At 42.4% G+C, this 17,703-nt stretch overlaps 1 protein-coding gene across 1 annotated transcript in view; it reads right to left on the bottom strand.

Moving 5' to 3' along the window:
• Nucleotides 1-3,437: 3,437 nt before the first annotated feature.
• The window catches only part of PRIMA1 (proline rich membrane anchor 1), a 48,106-nt gene continuing 33,840 nt past the window's right edge, over nucleotides 3,438-17,703 (bottom strand). Inside the window, exon 4 of the mRNA XM_057370647.1 lies at nucleotides 3,438-7,821. Coding sequence (XP_057226630.1) covers nucleotides 7,722-7,821 — 100 coding nt within the window. The 3' untranslated portion in view covers nucleotides 3,438-7,721. The remainder of the gene's footprint in view (nucleotides 7,822-17,703) is intronic.

Raw genomic sequence — 17,703 nt, forward strand, 5'->3', positions numbered from 1 at the left:
CTACCAAGATATCCAAAGACAAGAACAGCTAACTTCCTCGCTGAGCAAAACTCACCACTGATTTTGAGCTAAATTTACAATGGTTTTGATCTTCCAAAACTATTGTTTTAAAAATAAATGAACTGAATTGCTTTTATTTAGCTCTACCTGTGACTTTATTCCCATATATTGAATTGATTGCTTCTTGATCAAGAACTGATTGAAATCATCTTAATCTTAGTTGGAATGGTAGAGATRGAGGTTGCTCTTACCTTAGAGAAGCTTATCAGTGGAAATTATCTATCCAGTATAAATGGCCTCTAAAGAAGGAAAATCGTGAGTTTCCAGAAGCTTGTAACTGGCAATGAAAGCATTGATCTTCTTGTCAGATTTAATCCCTTCTTCAAATACTCAAGCAATTAGAGATCCTCAATAAAATAGTCAGAAGTTACTGTCAGGTTTTGTTTTAATATTTTTTCCCCAAATATCATTCTTGGAAGCAACAGGACTGTTCTGCAACTCCTGGACAAATGCAAMGGTCAGCTTCCAGCAGAGAGTCAGCATGGAAATTTCCAGCACAAACTGTTCTCACCTTTGTACATTGCAAGCACACTAAATGCTGGGTCTTCAAATAGAATGACTCAAGGAAAATTACCACTGTATCTGGCATCCACGCATACTGCATGGACTTTTGGGCTTTTATCATCCAAACTTGGTGCTGCACAATGCTTAAAATGAAGATGGARTAGGGGTGATACATTCCTGGAAAGTTTTATAGAGGAGTTTTCTGCTCCAGACATTTTCTGAAGGGCCATTGAAGGGACACCTGAGGCACGTAGCCTGCCACAAGAGTTTTACTTGATGATTCCTGATGCTTTCATCACCTGCCTCTGAAAGTCACCAAAGGAATGACTTTGAGCAATCCAGATCTGTGTCTGTCAAAGCTGTCTTGTCTGCCAGCCAGATGGTCGATAGGTTAGTGTGACCTTCTGCTTCCAGGGCAACTTCTTGGGGATGAGACAAATAGCATTTCTTCCCTGGATCCAGAGGTCACAGGAGACAATGCATTTAAAGCAAGCTCTTAGACATCCTTGTTTGAAATTCCACCTGAAATCCTGGTGTTATTGTTGTTATTATTACTACACCCAGAGTTTAACATCACTAAGCTGTCACCCAGGCAGCCAATATCTTTGTGGGCACAGAGCCATGCACCCCGTGGCTGTCCTGCAGAGATTTGGCTGCYGATGGCCAGGGCAGGGAGCAGGACAGCGAGCACCCGGCTGGTGAGCCTTGGCAAGGGACTGTGCAATGCCTTGCTGTGCATGAAATGGGCACAGTGAGGGGCTTCCTGCTCTCCAGCTTCTCCCTGTCACCTGAGTGAGCCAAGGGTCCAGACAGGAGTTTCCTCTGCTGTGGGTTCAGTGCCGGGATCTGGGCACAGGGCGATGATTTCAGACACCGCAGTGGGGCTGAGTGCAGGCAGGGCTGCCTGGCTTTTGTAAGCAGCTGCTTATGAAAACGCTCCCATTTCGCTCCTGAATGCCTGCCTRCCTTTCAGCTACCTCTGGAGAGGTGAGCAGATGGGTGATCAGGTGCATTTATGTTTTAATCCCTCATTAAGAGGAACACACAGGTTTTGAAATAGCTATTTTAAGCAAATGGCTGCAAATAAGGTGTGAAGCCCACAGCCAGGGTCTGCCCCTCACTCTGCCCTTTGTACTTCTCTCACCCTCGTGGTACCTCCTGCACTGCTACCTCCTCTCCCCCTCCCTTCATTTTTTTAATTTTCCGGTAGGCATATCAATTAGAGGAGGGCTTTTCCTTTTAAACGTCAGGATTTTCACTCGGCCCGCTAAGGCTGTCAGGTCTCGTTTGCTGCTGAAATGTTCATGCTTTGGTGCTGGACAATGCATGAATGTTTAAATTGCCTGAAATGTCTAATTGGATTATCCTCAAATTACAAATCAAAATAGGAGAGGCYGTCTCTGGCTCACAGGCTCGTTCATTGGGATGTGTCTGCTATGCTGCTGCTTTTCTTTATATTTTCTTTTCTGTTTCCGACTAGGCCTGTGTTAAATGAAACTTAAATACTGAAAGCATTTCTATTTGCGTGTGCAGGGGGAAGTGATGCCGAACATGAAGGGAAATTTATTCACGTTCTGGCTCTGAGTCCTTTTTGTGCTGCACAAAAATGAACTCATGAAATTTATATCAATGCATAGGAAAAGAGCCAGCTGCTATTTACAAAGAAATTTCCTTTCTCTTTCAGCCACAGTGGTATATAATATAAAATACTTTTAGGCAGATATATATAAATACCATGTAACTATTTTTTTTAATGAGAGCTCACAGATTAAGGAAAACAACTGCCATAAAAAAGATTTGATCTATCTGGCCAGCACACATGATAAAATCAGCTTCTTAAARCCTTGTCATTAACACAACAAGGGAGAAAGTTAAACCTGTAGGATTTTCTTTTCTAAGTTGTTAAGGGAGACAGAGCTGAGTCTCCATGTGCCTCATCTGCCCTGTCCTGCACCCTCCCCAGCCCCACTGGAGGCTGATCAGGGCTCTGGTCGGCGCAGTAATGCTTCTTTCATGGATGCCATATTTTTTATAGAATTTAATAGGGTTCAACTACCTATATCCAGCCTCAATAATTTTGTTACTGAACCTTAACTTGTCCACTGACTGCCTGAACCAAGGGCCCAAAGTGGGTGTTGGGGCAGCACACTGTGTCCAGCACTTGCAYCATCCCTCCTCTCCCCAGAAAAGACCCCTTGAGGGGCTGCACGTTCATCAAGGCATTGGTGCCTCCCTCTGTGGCTCCCAGGACATCCCATGTGCTCTTCTTTTCCTGCTCAAGTAAGGAGCCCTTGCTTGAGAACCKTSTTTCCATGAAGAAGTTTTTCCTAATATCCAATCCAAAACTCCCCTGATGCAACTTGAGGTGATCTCCTTTTGACCTGTCACTTGTTATCAGAAGAAACTGACCTCCATCTTCCTAGAACCTACTTCCAGGTAGCTGTGGAGAGAGATAAGGTTTTCCCTGAGCCYCTCTTTCTCCAGGCTAAACATTTCCAGCTCCCTCAGTTGCTCCTCATAAGACTTGTGCTTCAGATCCTTCATGTTCCCACCATTCTAGATGATTTTTGTTGCTCTGTTTTATTTAAGRTTTTTTTCCAAACTGGGATATGAAATAATTCCTAAGGGGACAGAAAGAACTGTTAGGGAATAATGTCTTGGGAACTAAAGACAGCCAAAATGCCTCCCTACTTAAATAAAATCCTCCCATGCCATGGCAGGTGTTAGCTGACCTGAAACCACAACAGAAAATGTTCAAGCAAGCCTGGTAAATTCAGGCAATAATTTGCATGAAGAGGCACTGCAGCCATTCCCCCCCKTCAATGCTACATAACCAACTGGACACAGGAAAGTTTTTACAAGTACATTTTTATTTAAAATAAAAATTAATTATGGTGCCTTTTTAAAATAGGGTACTGCACAATCTGTATATGCAACACAGTTTTTGGTACGGAACATACTTATTGAGCAATATCCTTAAATACTAAATATACATTAATGGCTTGTTTGAGAAACATGACAACATTAATTCTGGTATTTTTTTTTCTCTTTAGTCATTTAACCACTGATACAGATTTCCTATAAACAATATTTGTTTTCATCTGTACATGTGGTACACAGTCAAGAAGGCAGATCTTAGAATATTTACATTCATGCATTGATTTAAACACACTATTTTGCAGTTTAAAATAATATATTTTTGTTTGTACAGGTGCAGGGAGTATTGTAAATACATATCTACCATAGGCCTGATTCTCCATTGCTTGGCAGCATCTATGGTTGGAGCAGGGCGCCCACACTTTCCTCACATGCTGTGACCATATGGCATGCAAGACTGGACAATTAGGTCTCTGAATAGATATGTATAAATATATTTGTAATTTATACTTAGTAGAACTGTCCSCTTTCTTTCCATGTCTGTTTTTGCAGCATCTGTCCAAGGCAGAAATGCTTTCCTGGGCACACCACTGTGTCAGGTGTGGGACAGGAAGGGCAGCAGGGCTGGGGCTTCAGCTCCGTCTCCCTGTCTTCTGAGGAACGAGAAAACTCAGCACTTTGCAGCTCAGGCCCTTAAAATGCATTTCCTGCTAGTGGTGATCCTTGAGAAGAGATTTGGAGCCACTCTCCCTCAGACTGAGTTTGTCAAGTCTGTGTGGTGGTGGCCAGGGCACAGCAAGTACCTTCCGTGCAGAAATTGGCCACCTTGGCCTGTGCTGGGGATCTGGCTACTTTGTGAACGGAGCTAGGCAGGTCCTTTCTGCCTCTGATATTTTAGTGACTAAAAAGGAACCCAAAATGCTTGTAAAGCTGCATTTTGCATTGCCATTTCCCCAGATCTGGGATCACTGCTTAGTGAAGTGTTTATGTATCTGATCTGCTCCTTTCCCCTTGTATTTAGTTATAGTACAATAAGGAAGCACAGAAGCCTCTCTTATGAAAGCTTTGCAAGGGGTCTGTAGAGTGTTAGACACAACCTTAAACCACATCAGCAGGCCTCAGAAATCACTGCTCAGTGACATCCCCTGCCTAGCCTCCCTTTTCTGAAGAGTTACATCTGATTTTGGTGTACTTTTCCAAGCGCCTTCCTCAAGATGGCTTTACATTTTGGTGCAATGTAGTCAATGTAACTGGGCAGAAATCTTAAGGCAAAGCTACGCCCTGAAGATTTCCCACCTTCCTCGACCATGTCGTGATGTGAGGGCTGAGAGCTAAGGGTCTGGGCAAAGCAGAGGAGCAGCTCCCAGCCCTTCTGCTGCTGCTTTTCTGGGGCCAACGCTTTATTAAAGCACACGGGGCATGTCTGCTTCAAGAACTATCATGGCAATTACGTGCCCAATACATTTTATCAGYACATCGTATATAGTGATAGTGTATATCTGCCCACGCAAATAAGCTATGGGTATTTCTCTCAAAATAGTGCCACAGAGCTGGTACCCACTTTTATCTTGGTTATACAGATGGGTAAACGGAGGCACAGAGGCAAAATTACTTGCTAGTAAACAGCAGATCAGTGGCAGAGTTGAAAATAGATCCTAGGTGGCATGTGCTGTGTCTCACAATGCCCTGCTTCTCCGCTCTCCATGAAGTTTTTAAAGTTTATGTTCTCCTAAGGAGTCCTCATGAGGCCTGGGGGGGTTTGCTTGTGGGTTTTGTCATGCACTGGGGGCTTCTCCAGTGAGAACATTTTACCACTGATATCACTGGAAATCAGACAGTGTTTGGTGACCATCTCTTTTGACTCTTTTTTGCAAAAACAGACATATTTTAATGGACATAATGACCTACAAATGCCTTTTGTGATTTTGACCTTACAGAACACGCCTTTAAAGCTGTATTAAGAAACAAATAAAATCAATAGCCTTTAGGAGAAGGTGCTAATCCTGAGCCCAAATTATACTAAACTTTTCTGCATTCATACTTTATACTTTCAGATAAACATGCAACCGGTCTCAAACTATGCCACATTTCCACATTTAGGGTGAAACAACTGGAGTACAAAAAGAAAGGCAAACATAGGTAACTACACCAAAATAAATGTTATAGCTTAAAAATATTCTAGAAATATACTTGCAATATTTTTAATATAGTATTTAGGGGCTAAGTGCTTTAGGCAATCAACATTTGGGATACTAGATAGACTCAATGTGTAAATTCTGTCATTTTAATCCCACTTTGGATCTAAAAACATGTCACTGTGTCTCGCGCAAGCACACAACATGAATGTGGCTGGAAATGATCACACCCTTGGGTGAAGATTTACTAACTCCCTTTCACTTTTGTAATTGCGTTCACCTCCCAAGAAAGTCTAGCTTTAAAAAATAATTTTATGCAGTTGAAACTTCTACATAGTGATGACAGACTAAAAAGCTAAATGAATAACTACATAGATTTCTCAAGAGCAATATATAGCAGCATTTCATTTTATAATTAAAAAGGTACTTATATTTACATACACCCTATTGTTCAATAGGTAATAGAAAACTACAGATGGGCCTGAGCTGAGAATGCTGATTTGAACATCCCAGCCTTTTTTTTTTTTGGGAAGATCTGCAGAACATCATCTTCCTCTACCATCATGCAGAACTCTGCATTCCAGCAACAGACAGCCCGCGGGCCGGAATGCACTTAAAATCAAGGTCTGATCTCTGCAGTTCAGGCACATCCTCATATAAAACTGAAAGTATTGGTGTGTTGCAGTGCTGAGGGATGATACAGCTGGGGTGCAGAGCAAGACTGCATTGGTGCCTGGGAGTTACTCACAGACACGGAGACCAAGGGGTACCAAAGTTTTATATCCAGACAAGAAGCCAGGGTGTAAATTTGTCTTTGACTGCATCRCTACTTTCAGCACAGAGGTAAATGGAGACATACACGTGGAGTGTGACGCCAAAAAAACAGTTTTGAGGAGATGGGGAAAGACCAGCATCTCAACTAGTCTCATCACCTTTATCCTAAGGGCTACTTACTGAGTCTAACCTGAGATCCTRCGTGAAATGAATTTGGGTAAATTCAGCTTTTGCTTTATATAGTCTGCAATCCACATCACGGAAAGTACACTGACCTGTATGCTGAACTTGGCACTGCCCTCAGTCTCRGCTCAGGAGAGGCAGAGACCCAGACAATGTGGGCACAACCAGCTTACCAGACCCTCAAAAGTGGTCCTACAAGCCAGACCTGAAATGTCCTCAGTGGGTCAGTTCAGGAGACTTAACACTTTCAGGAACAACACTAACCAGTGAATGAAGAGAACTTCAAAGGGCTGCTAGTCCTTTCAACATAATCCCAAACACGCCAAGATGTAAACAGTACCTTTCCTGTAGGAGTTTCCCTGGGGAATCAGTGTGATGCAAACACAGAGAAATGTGGAATGTCACAAAGGAAGAACAATTATAAAGATAAAAGTGTGGTGTCAAAAAGGAAGCTGATTATGAAGTAATAACGTTTAAAGCACGTCTTAATAACATCTCTCTTTCAATGCTAATTGCTAAAATTTTACATTTTGATTTCTTTTGCCTGGAAAGTCTTCAGCCATGAAAACTGCACAGTCACCAGACTACAGATAAGTTTTCTGGGAAAAGTCACAAGTTCAGGCCAATTCTGCTTGATTGCCTAACAGAAACCTTTGTTCCCTTTTTAATAACAAAATAGTAAGAATGATAAGAACAAAGCATCAGCATATGAAACTGCACAGGCTGGAGAAGCACACAGGTGACACCTCTTACCATTTAGAGGGAGACACCTCCCTCTGACCCATCCGTGATAAACTGCTGCCACTCTGGCAGATCACCCTCTCCTCAAAAGATCCTCCTTCAGCAGCTTTTTGTGGACACTCAATTCAAATGTAAAAGTAGGGGAAGAGAGGAAGAAGCGGGAGGCATCACAACATCGCTTTCATGGGATGCAGCATGCAATGCTTATGCCTTTGAGGGGCCGTTTCTCTGGGCAGCCCAGGTGGGTGAGTTTATCCTCCCCTGGAGCAGCAGCAAGCCTGGAGAGCAGCCTGCTTTTCTCTTCTGGATCACTGATGCGTGCGCTGTTTCTGAAATGGAGTCCTGGGTCCCACAGCTCCCTTCGCTGCCTCATTTCACCCACCTTGCATACTCCGTGTGTGTGCTTTGRAAGTTTACCACCTCCTGTGCCTTGGCGGGGCTCGGGGATTATACAACCGCATTGTTATCAACTGTTTTGTTGTTTTGGGAGGAGGTCATTGCATATTCGGACCGACTGGTTCCGTTCTCTTCTTTTCTCATTGGTTTCCTTGGGTGGTCCCAGGTTCAGTGATGCACAGGCAGGGTGGGGAGAGAAGAAACAACAGAGATAAACATTTTCTTTTTCAATACAGATTGAAAGCCAGGACATGTAAGGTACATAATAATACTGAACCTTTCCTGTCCATTTTGCCCTTTTGGCCAAACCAGCAGTTAAATTTTGTCAAGCATTGTAGCCCACCTGGAAGGTGAGAGGTCTGATCCCAAGGTCTCATGATTAGCTATTGGTGTCTCTATGCTAGTCTGTTAACGCACACAGCTGTATCTGCTGCAGGAGATGAAGGCTGCTGGAAGGAGTGTCYTCCACTGCCACCTTCATCTGTGGAACAGAGGCTGGGATGCTGGGCTGGGCTCTGCCTTGGGGCACTCATGTTCCTTTCTCCTCAAAGTGTCACATCATTCAAACTGGGATGATGACCAGTCGTGTCCAGTGAGGACCCAACTCACTCACAGTCATCATGAAATCTGACCAGTGCAGATATGTTCGCCTGTGATGACCAGCCCAGACAACCTCCACAGCCAATGGAGAGAAACAGGTACTTATAAAATACAGCTCAGAACAGCTTCAAGTGGACTCGAAGTAAGTCAGATGCTTTGTGCCCAAGGCATTTGTGTTTCCCTACATCGTAGGGCAGGCTGGTTTGCTAGCCCAGATGCAGGTGTCTGTGTTCCAGGTGTCTGAGTGAGTGACTGAAACTTGGTGCCTGCTGTGACCCACCACACTTCCAGCACCCATCGCCCTTCKTGTTTTGTTTAGTGGCCAGGACCACCAGTGTTAACTGTGAGAGAATTCAGGAAATGCTCAGCAAGTGCAGAAAACTTTCAAGCATCTGTACATGACAGAGGAAAATAATTTATTTAGGATTTTATGGTTACTCTGAAAAAGGAGACCTGGGCTTAAGTGCCATAACAGACCATGTCACATATTGTAACTTCTCCCCACAACCTCCCTTCTCAAAAGTGGCTTAAATCAAAGCTTTAAACATAGTAGGAGGAAAAAACTTCATGTTTTTCCACACGGATATTTCAGACATGAGTGTCTTGAGTTTAAGGTGCTGCTGAGGGCAAAAAGAAAACCATGATACATGTATTACAACAGTCAGTCAGTGCTATTGTTCTTGTCAATGTTTAACAAAACAAACAACAATTAATAAAAAATGGTTAATGACATTTAATTTCAGCAAAGTATTAATGAAAGATTTATGGAGAGTGATTAATTTGTTTGCTTGTAATTTCGAAGAAAATATTTCTGATTGTGACATTTTGTGCCTCTGTACCTGCTCAGAGTTAAAGCTTGTTAATATTAGCCATGATTCCAGCTGTTAGAGAATGGAAATGGAAGGAGAAACTGAGTTACTGAGACTAAGGGGTTTGATGAATTGTTTTTCAGTCCTCAAAATGCAGTGCCTGTCTGCATCTGACACAAGGTCCTGTGGGTCTTTCTTCTGTGACACTGTAAAACACTCATCCACAGCACTGCATCCCTGACANTTTTTTTTTTTTTTTTTTTTTTTTTTTTTTTCTCCAGGGCAGGAAAAATGATGTGTCTGTCTAAACTTCTCTGCTGCTTTCAAAATTTCTTTCATTTTCCTTTACTTCCAGTTCCAAACCTACCAATGGTTAAAAAATGAAGACATTTTGGCCATTTCTATTTACTGTTTGTCTCCAATTTACCCCTTCATTCTTTGATCTCCTATGTTTCTGCACTTCTCCAGTTCCATTTTTTCCCTGTCTAGATTTCCTTTTCTTTATGTTAAAAAATGCCTTCCTCTCATTTTTATCTATATTTTCATGTTTTCTAGTAGTGATTTTAAGATGGACCGATTCATTTGTCCTGAAATTCTTTTGCCTTTGCTCCCTGATTTTTTTGGTGCTTGTGTGGTTTTTTTGGGTTTTTTTTGTTTGTTTGTTTGTTTTTGGTTTTTTTGTTTGTTTTTTTGGGGGGGTGTTTTTTTGTTTTTTCAGATTTTTTAATTTTTTTTTTGTAGTTTTGTTTTCTTCTTGGTGTACTTCTCTTCCCTGAGAGCTGCCATTTTCACTTTCCCCTCCCCAGGCTGGTGTCCCAGCACAGTGGACCTGGGTGGTTTGGAAGCTCTGCTCTGATGGTGAGATCTCTCTTCAGACCCTGCTGGACAGGTTGCCAGGGATATCACACCACTGGCACTTGCATGCAATGGAAGGGTATTTTTTCAAAACCTGAAAATAGGGGAATGAGATTTTATCAAGGTTCTGCTTCTGCCTTACCAATTGCTCAGTTAGCGCTAGCAAAACAGAGCAGTTATTTTCTTGAGTCTCAATGAAAAGACTAATGTCGCATGCTAAAGTTCAGGCTTGGAGACTGCTCTGTTTAACTCCGTCTCTCAATTTGTTTCCAAATGCACAGCAGACAGGGATTTGGAGTTAAACTTGCCCCAGCTACACCGTTTAAATTGCTGGCTTGACACACACATATGCACTTGTCACTGTGATGAAACTGACCCGTGTATTTAGACACACAAGGTCCTTTTGGCTTGTGATTTTTCAAGTGCCCTCTTGCTTTAGAGCATTAGCTCTTTGTGTGCCACTAGCTCTGTGCCACTAACACTTTACTCCAAATTTTGTTGACTGTTGAGATCCAAGCATGCAAATTTTCCTCTTGCACACCAAAGGGGAACCCTTTTATCCTATTTTCTGCCTAATGAGCTAAATTATGCATGATCTTCCAAAGTGTAATACTCCAAGCCCTCTTTCAGATGATAAGCTATGGCCAATGCATTTATGCATTTCCATTCCAGGGTTGCTCCTCGTTGGTTAAAGGGATGTTTCAAATTAGTAGGGAAATGAGTGGGGAACTACTGATATCCGTGACATACTCACTTGGTGGCAGGCGAAACAGGCTTTTCGCTAATAAGTGGTTTGCATTGTTTTACACTATAATTTGCTATACATTGTTTAGCAAGCAAATTGGGTCTTCATGCCAAACATCTGTGAATGAAACTCTGGCCATGCAACTCTGTACAGCTTAGCACACGCCTGCAATGATGCCTCAGATTCCACAATGACCTCTCCACCATGCATGCATTAACTTGCGCGAGTCCTAAAATCAAGAAAGCATCAAACAGCCGTTTAAAAGCGTATTTCACATGTTGAGCTTCAAGTTCAGATGACATTCTGATCACATCATAAATCTTATTTATCAAAGAATATCATATTGGCTCGTCATGTTGGCTTGTACCAATCCACTGCAGAGTCCTGAATAAAGATCAATGTACTGATGCACATTAAAACACAATTTTTATGTTCCATGTTTAGAAAATTTTTCAGAGGAAACACAGGTTTTGTCCCTCTGTCATGTCTACTCACAAAGCTTAGTTGGTGTATTTGACAAAACCCTCTTTGCCAGCTTTGGCTGCAGTGTAAATCTGGCATAGACCTACTGTTTGCAAGGCAATTGTGTGGTACAGTATCAGGAGAGAGCTTCACCTCATGTCCCACTTGTACACATTTCAGAAAATCTCTATCTGACTACTCATACAAAACCAGTTAAAACCAGAGTAGACTGTTGACTGAACCATGACTTTATCATGCCTCATTATAGCCTTACTGAAGCTTTGAGAAGAGTAAGATCACTTAGACATGGGAATAGAAGTTTTGTCCAGAATAGTAAACTGAGAAGGAGTTTAAAACTCACAATGCAATCCACATCTCATACACTGTTGCGTGCTTCACGCTTGGATGAAAGTTTAGAATAAAGAATAAGACAACCTGAGTATAGTGAACCTGTTTCTACTGCCTACCTCCATAGCAGTGTCTCTGCTGAGTGTCAGTGCATCAAGCCCAGTCTTTGGGAAGGCTGGATCCCAGGGAAACCCAATCAAGCTAGGAAGGGGTGACCTTGGGCTGGCAGCAGAGACATGACAGGATCTCAAATTCACCTCCTGGGATTCCCATAACTGACTCAGCACTGCCAGGAGACACCTGTCTCCATCTGGGAATTTGTTGCTCTGGATTATTCTCTGGTGAAATACATATCCTATTTCTTCCCAAATGGGAATAGAGTGTCATTCTTCTTTTCAAATATAATTAGAGGAGGAAAGACTGTGTTTTTTGGTGTGCATTGTTGGAGAAGATGACCAGTGCTCATGAGATCAAACTGAAATTTCACTCTTTGCTGCGCAGTGGTACAAAATTGTGAATTGTAAAAGTCACCTGCAAAAACATCTCTCTCTCTACATATATATATATATAAATGTGTGTGTGTGTGTGTAAAAAATTGCAGTGTATAGATAGTATCATCTGACAGAGATTTTACCAAAGGCAAAAGCTATGAGGCATCTCTGTACTATCTGCACAACTGTACCCGGTGCCAGTGCACAAGGTACCCAAGCCAAAAACCCCAGCGTGTTTTCAGTTCCTCTCAAGGTGCTTTTAGCACCACATAAAGAGCTCATCTCTCTCTCATTGCTGTTTCACCCCTGAGCAAAGCTCTCTGGGCAGCCCCATTTGGCAGCCCCATTTCTGGGGGTGGCATGTGCCGGGTAGAGGATGTGCCTGCTGATCCCTCGGGCAAAGTGGCTAAAGGGAGGATGCAAATCATAAAGCTGTTTCACTTTTATGTGCAATGATTTCAAAGCTCTTCTACACAATGATATTTCATCAGCTATCAACACATAAAACATAATGATTTTCAATGAAATTGGGTCTCATACAACACACCAATTTACTTCACAGGACTGGTCTGTCCTCAGGGGACATAGAAATAGAAATACCCCGACATATCCACAGAAATATCCAAGCTACCTATATACCAATAGAGATCAAGCAGCAGTGGCATCTTCCTGGGTTACAAGAAGTTGTTCAACAATGAGGGGAAATATCTGTGCAGTTTATTTCCACTCAGTTTCATGTCCAGGGCTAGGATGCTCACAGTACCTATGCCAGTTCTGTTTAGAGCTCTTGGCTAGACTTCACTGCTGGAAGCCCAGACAAGATGATGTGTGGGCTGTAGTCACACTTCAAAAACATCCTTATTTAGCAGATAGGAATGGAAGAATAAATTTTGCAATGTTATTCAATTACTAGACCATCAGTCTGCATAATCTGAATGTTTATAAGAACATAAAGAACATGAATGGAGGCTGCTTACATCTCAGTACCAGGGGTGTTCATCAAACAACTGTTTGATTCATGCTGGCCATCAGTCATCAGAGGTGAATCAGTTTCCACAAGTGCAACCAATGGGAGAAATTGCTTTCTAAGACCGATTTGTGAGCAGGACTCCTGCTGGAGGAGCTCAGTGCACTGACAACAGCTGCTTTCAGGGACACAGACATTAAATTTGTGTTCAGCCACACACAGTGAGGCCTGGCCAGCCTGCTGCTATGGCTCAGACACATGGGGCTCATGTTGGAGGACACTTCTCTGGTGAAAGTCTTCAGAGCCATGGAAAGAGTCACACTGAGACTTCTACCTTTGACTGTCTCACAGAGACAAGAAAAAATCAGTCTGGATATATTTTATTTGACAGCGTAAAGACGGAAGTCAAAAAAGAATCCTTAATGATGGAAATTCTCTGAACCCTTTGTTTTTCCTCTATTAAATTAGTTAACAACCAAATGTGGACTATCTGTCTGTCCAGAAAACAGGCAGTATACTATTCATTACTCTTAGGAAGAGGTTACTGGCTCTACTACTTCCCACATCCAAAGCAAATGTTTTATAGTTTTAATAAAAAGCAGCTCCATCTGACAACCTTTAGCAACACACTCACTACTGCTCAGTGTTTGTCTCCCAAGGCTTTTATATGTATCCCCTACATTTCCATCTCCACTCAGATAAGTTACATAGTCCAGCATCTAATAGGCAACAGACTGTCTTGTCCCAGTGTTTATTACTTTTTATCATAATATATGATATTTTTTACTTACACTTCTGAACTAGAAAGTTTTATAGGTATCTTGGATGATATTATCTGCAGCCTTTGAAAGGACTATGCATATTGGGTTATTTTCAGTTTTAGACATTTGATGGAGTTCTCCTTCCTCAAGCTGCATTGCCTTTTTGCTCCTTATGAAAACAAACAGAAAGTCTTTTGTGACTCAGAAAAGGCCATTCTTTCCCTGGAGACCTTTGAGTACTTCAGTCTTAGCCAAACTGAACCAGTGGTCACACAATAAATAATATTTACAAGAGCAAGTASTCATACAACTTTTAACATCTTCAAACCTTTTCCTTCTGTCTCAAATGGAGAAAGGGAGAAGATCTGTGCAAGTGCTCTGCACARTGCTAGGACGATTATGCAAAAGGAGAAATTATCTTTCACAGCCCTGGAAGCCATGTTGCAGCGTAGCTTTAGTGTAACTCCAAGATACCAACTCCCAAGGAGAACTTCTTCTTTTCTGACTGTTCACGTGAGCGTTTTGAAGCCTGTGATTTACAGCTAGCTCAGCTCTGCCTCACAGCCACTTTTAGCTGACCAGTTTCTGGAGTATTTTTAAGCAAGTCCTGCTGGTGTGTGGGCGATTTCTCTTTTGGGGATGGTTTACACTCAAATTCCCCTCTCTGGGCATGGATTGAGCCTTTGCTGAGTGTTTCTCTCAGGGACAAAAAGAGTCCATACTGCTCTGCAGCCATTCATCAGCACTTAGAGGTTCCCTGAGCTGGTGGAGTCAGGCTGCAAAGCGTGGGGGGCAGATCTCTTTCTGCAGAACTGCACCTCTCCCAGCCTGCTGAAGTCACTCTGGGTATGCCTAAAGGGAGGATTTGGACTGTTCAGGTTGCAAGTAATTGCAGTAGACTGCTGAGCCGCATGTGAAATTTAAGAAGTGGAGTTTAGTCTTCATTTATTTTCAGCAGTGCAAAGTCAGAGTAATTCCACAGACTTTGTTGGACTTGAGGAGGATTTGTTCTGATGTTACGCAGGAAGGAGATCTGTCCCTGGGAGACAAAGGTGATGGATGCAATCCCATTTCCTACTAAGTCTTCAATTAAGCAAACTTTAAAATAATGTTCCTACACAAAACCAATCTTAAGGAAGAGAAGCAGCTTTATTATTAGGATACTGGACAATTAACCGACATAATTGATAAAAGTACTTTCAGTGACCCCTAGCATAATAACCCACTCTTTGCATTCCCTCTAATGATCTTTAAAAGGTTTTATTGACTGGAGGGATATTACAGCTGACATTATCTGTCAGGTGTTCTCAGTGGAGAAYACACTGTCAATATATTTTGACTACAGAAGGAGAAAAATGAATGGAAGTAATGTAAAAAATGAATTCACAATGCCAGCTTTTTAGCCTGGCAAAAAGTTACTCAACAAAATAAAAATAAAAGAAAATAAAATACATTAATTTTAAAAAAAAGACACTAAATGCATGAAGGCACTTTTGAACAAAATTAAAACATGTCTGGAGGGCATTTCTCACAGGTGCTGGTAYGAGGGCAACCAATTGATCTGCCAGTCTAATACAAAACACCAGTARAAGCCCAAACCTAGATGCCTCTCTTAGTTCTTTAAAATTCTGTAGACCTTCTGGAACAGACTGAACAACWATTCAATGCTTGCTATCTTCAAAGTGCTTAACAAACATTAACTAGGAGAACTGGAGAAACATTAGAAGACATCCTTACAAAAATATATCCATATTGGAAGGGAAAGTGGGGGAGGAAAAAGGAAGAGGAAATCCCTACTACATTTGCAAAATTAGTGGCTGTTGGTGCCCATGCTCTGGGTCAGGGTGGGCACCAGTACTAGGAAAATGTGGGACTGGAATAATAAGGGATAGAGAGAGGAGATGAGCAAGGGCTGCTCTTCACTGCTCTCTTGCTCTCTCTCAAGGACAGTATTTCTCTCATCAGTCAAGTGACTGTAGATATTGCCATTTTAGGCAATGGACTTCTTCATCCCCCAAATTATGCTACTTTGTGTCCAGATTTTTTTCTGAATGCAKATAACTACTTTGCCATTTAATCACTGTGAAACACAGGCAACAACTCAAATGAGAGACTTGATCTATACAGAAGAATGAGGCTACTGGTATTTCACAGAATCATTTAAATAGAATTCCACAACATTATTTAAATAGTAGGACTAATTTCTGTGCAGATGAACAAAAATTCTCTGCAGATTTTCTGTTACAGAAATGTCTTTGAAAGAAGAGTGTCTGCAACACAAATAAATGCAAGSAGCTGAGAACAAAATTAAAACTCATAAAATTAACTGACCTTTGCARCTATCTAGATCACTTTGCATTTGAGGCAATCTGTCTCTGCCTTCAACCAGACTGAGACCAGTGATTTTCATGCAGCTGCTTCTGGTTTTCTCCACTCACAATGAAGAGTCTACACAGTCAGATCCTGCTCTTTGCAGGATAAATGCAAATCCAATGTCCATGGACTGCACAGGATGGTGCCAGCCTTCCTGTGCTCCAGGTGTGCAATGGGGCAAGTCCATGAAGAGGCAGAGAAACCAGCAAGTCCTGCACACCCTGATGTCTATGCCAAGGTTTGGTTTTGTGCAGCTTTAGACAATTGTTAAGTGGGGACAATTTCTGAGGAAGGGTTTGAGTTTAGCCAGTCTCCACACTCGCTTCTCAGGGCTCAGAGGCAAGTGAAGGGAAGAAACTGCAGTTCCAGCTGCTTGGGAATATTAACATTTTTCATAAGGCTCCATGCCACTGCCTCAAGAATCAGACACGAAAGGCAGCACTATTTCTCCATGTGGGTTCTCTTCTCATGGCCTCTTTCAAAAGCCAGAATGAGTAATGACCCTATTTTCCCACTCCTACCTGGCACACAGCAGGGATCAGACTGTTTAGGTACACCTCCTTGCACACATCATAACCCTCTGTTTGTGCTTTGCTCCATCACCTGGCATTAGCTTGGGGATTGGCACCTGTGGAGCTCTTCCCCCTGAACGCTCTCTGACATGGCTAATTACCCAATARCTCTCGTGATGTCTAAAGATTTATGCTTTTTAAAGTATTTTTCCTATATTTGTAGCTCTGTGGACTACTACGATACAGTTATATAGCTCCTAGTATTTTTCCTACCCTTTCYCTTAGATTTTAGAATAAAAAGCAAACACTTTCCTGAAAGACTGTTTAGTCTTATTTTCAAGAAAAAGCCCTGAGAAGGGCATTTATCTTTCCAGCCAAAATCTGAGTTGTAACAAGAAGTAGGGAAAAGAAGCCCCTGGACCAGTTCCAATGGGGCAATACCCAGGGGAAAATTACCTAACCAACTGCTCTTCTGATTGTGCAATATTAGTCAGATATGCTARTTTGTTAAACTTATAAAAACTGTAGAAATCCGATGGTGGGTTGTGCCCATGACCACTGGGACACCTGCAAGCTTCCAAATGAAGGCCTGCTTTTCATTTTACTATTTTAACATTGTTGCAGAAGTTTTTGTCTTTTGATATTAGGCAACACTCCAAGATGAACAAACCATCATTCCCCAGCCCAGCCATCCCAGAGGGGGTGGCCATGTGCCTGCTGATGRAGGGATGCTGGAGTGAGAGCCGGGCAGGGCGTGGTGGAGCAGGAGCACCCCAGCAGATCCATCCTCTCCCAGCTCCAGCTCTGCCCACRCTGATCTACTGCGTGTCTCGCCTTCATGGCAAAGCTCTCCGAGCAGGGAGCTGTGTGCTGCTTAGCAACCCTGCAGCACGACACATCCCGAGCAGTGAGTACAGGGGGTGCAGAGAAGGAAGGACAGGGACGGCAGAAATCAGCCCATGCAGCCCCTCAAGCAGTGGCAGCACAGCTCCAAAGAACTCAAGAGTGGCTGTGCTTGATGTGCACTCCATGAGTGACACAGATATGCAGAGGGGGACCCTGCCTGCACCTTTTCCCTCTGGACAGCGTGGCTGCAAGGCAGCAAACAGC

This window comes from Malurus melanocephalus, unplaced genomic scaffold (assembly GCF_030028575.1).
Source record: "Malurus melanocephalus ecotype Western Australia unplaced genomic scaffold, MMel_1.1 scaffold_129, whole genome shotgun sequence".
NCBI lineage: Eukaryota > Metazoa > Chordata > Aves > Passeriformes > Maluridae > Malurus > Malurus melanocephalus.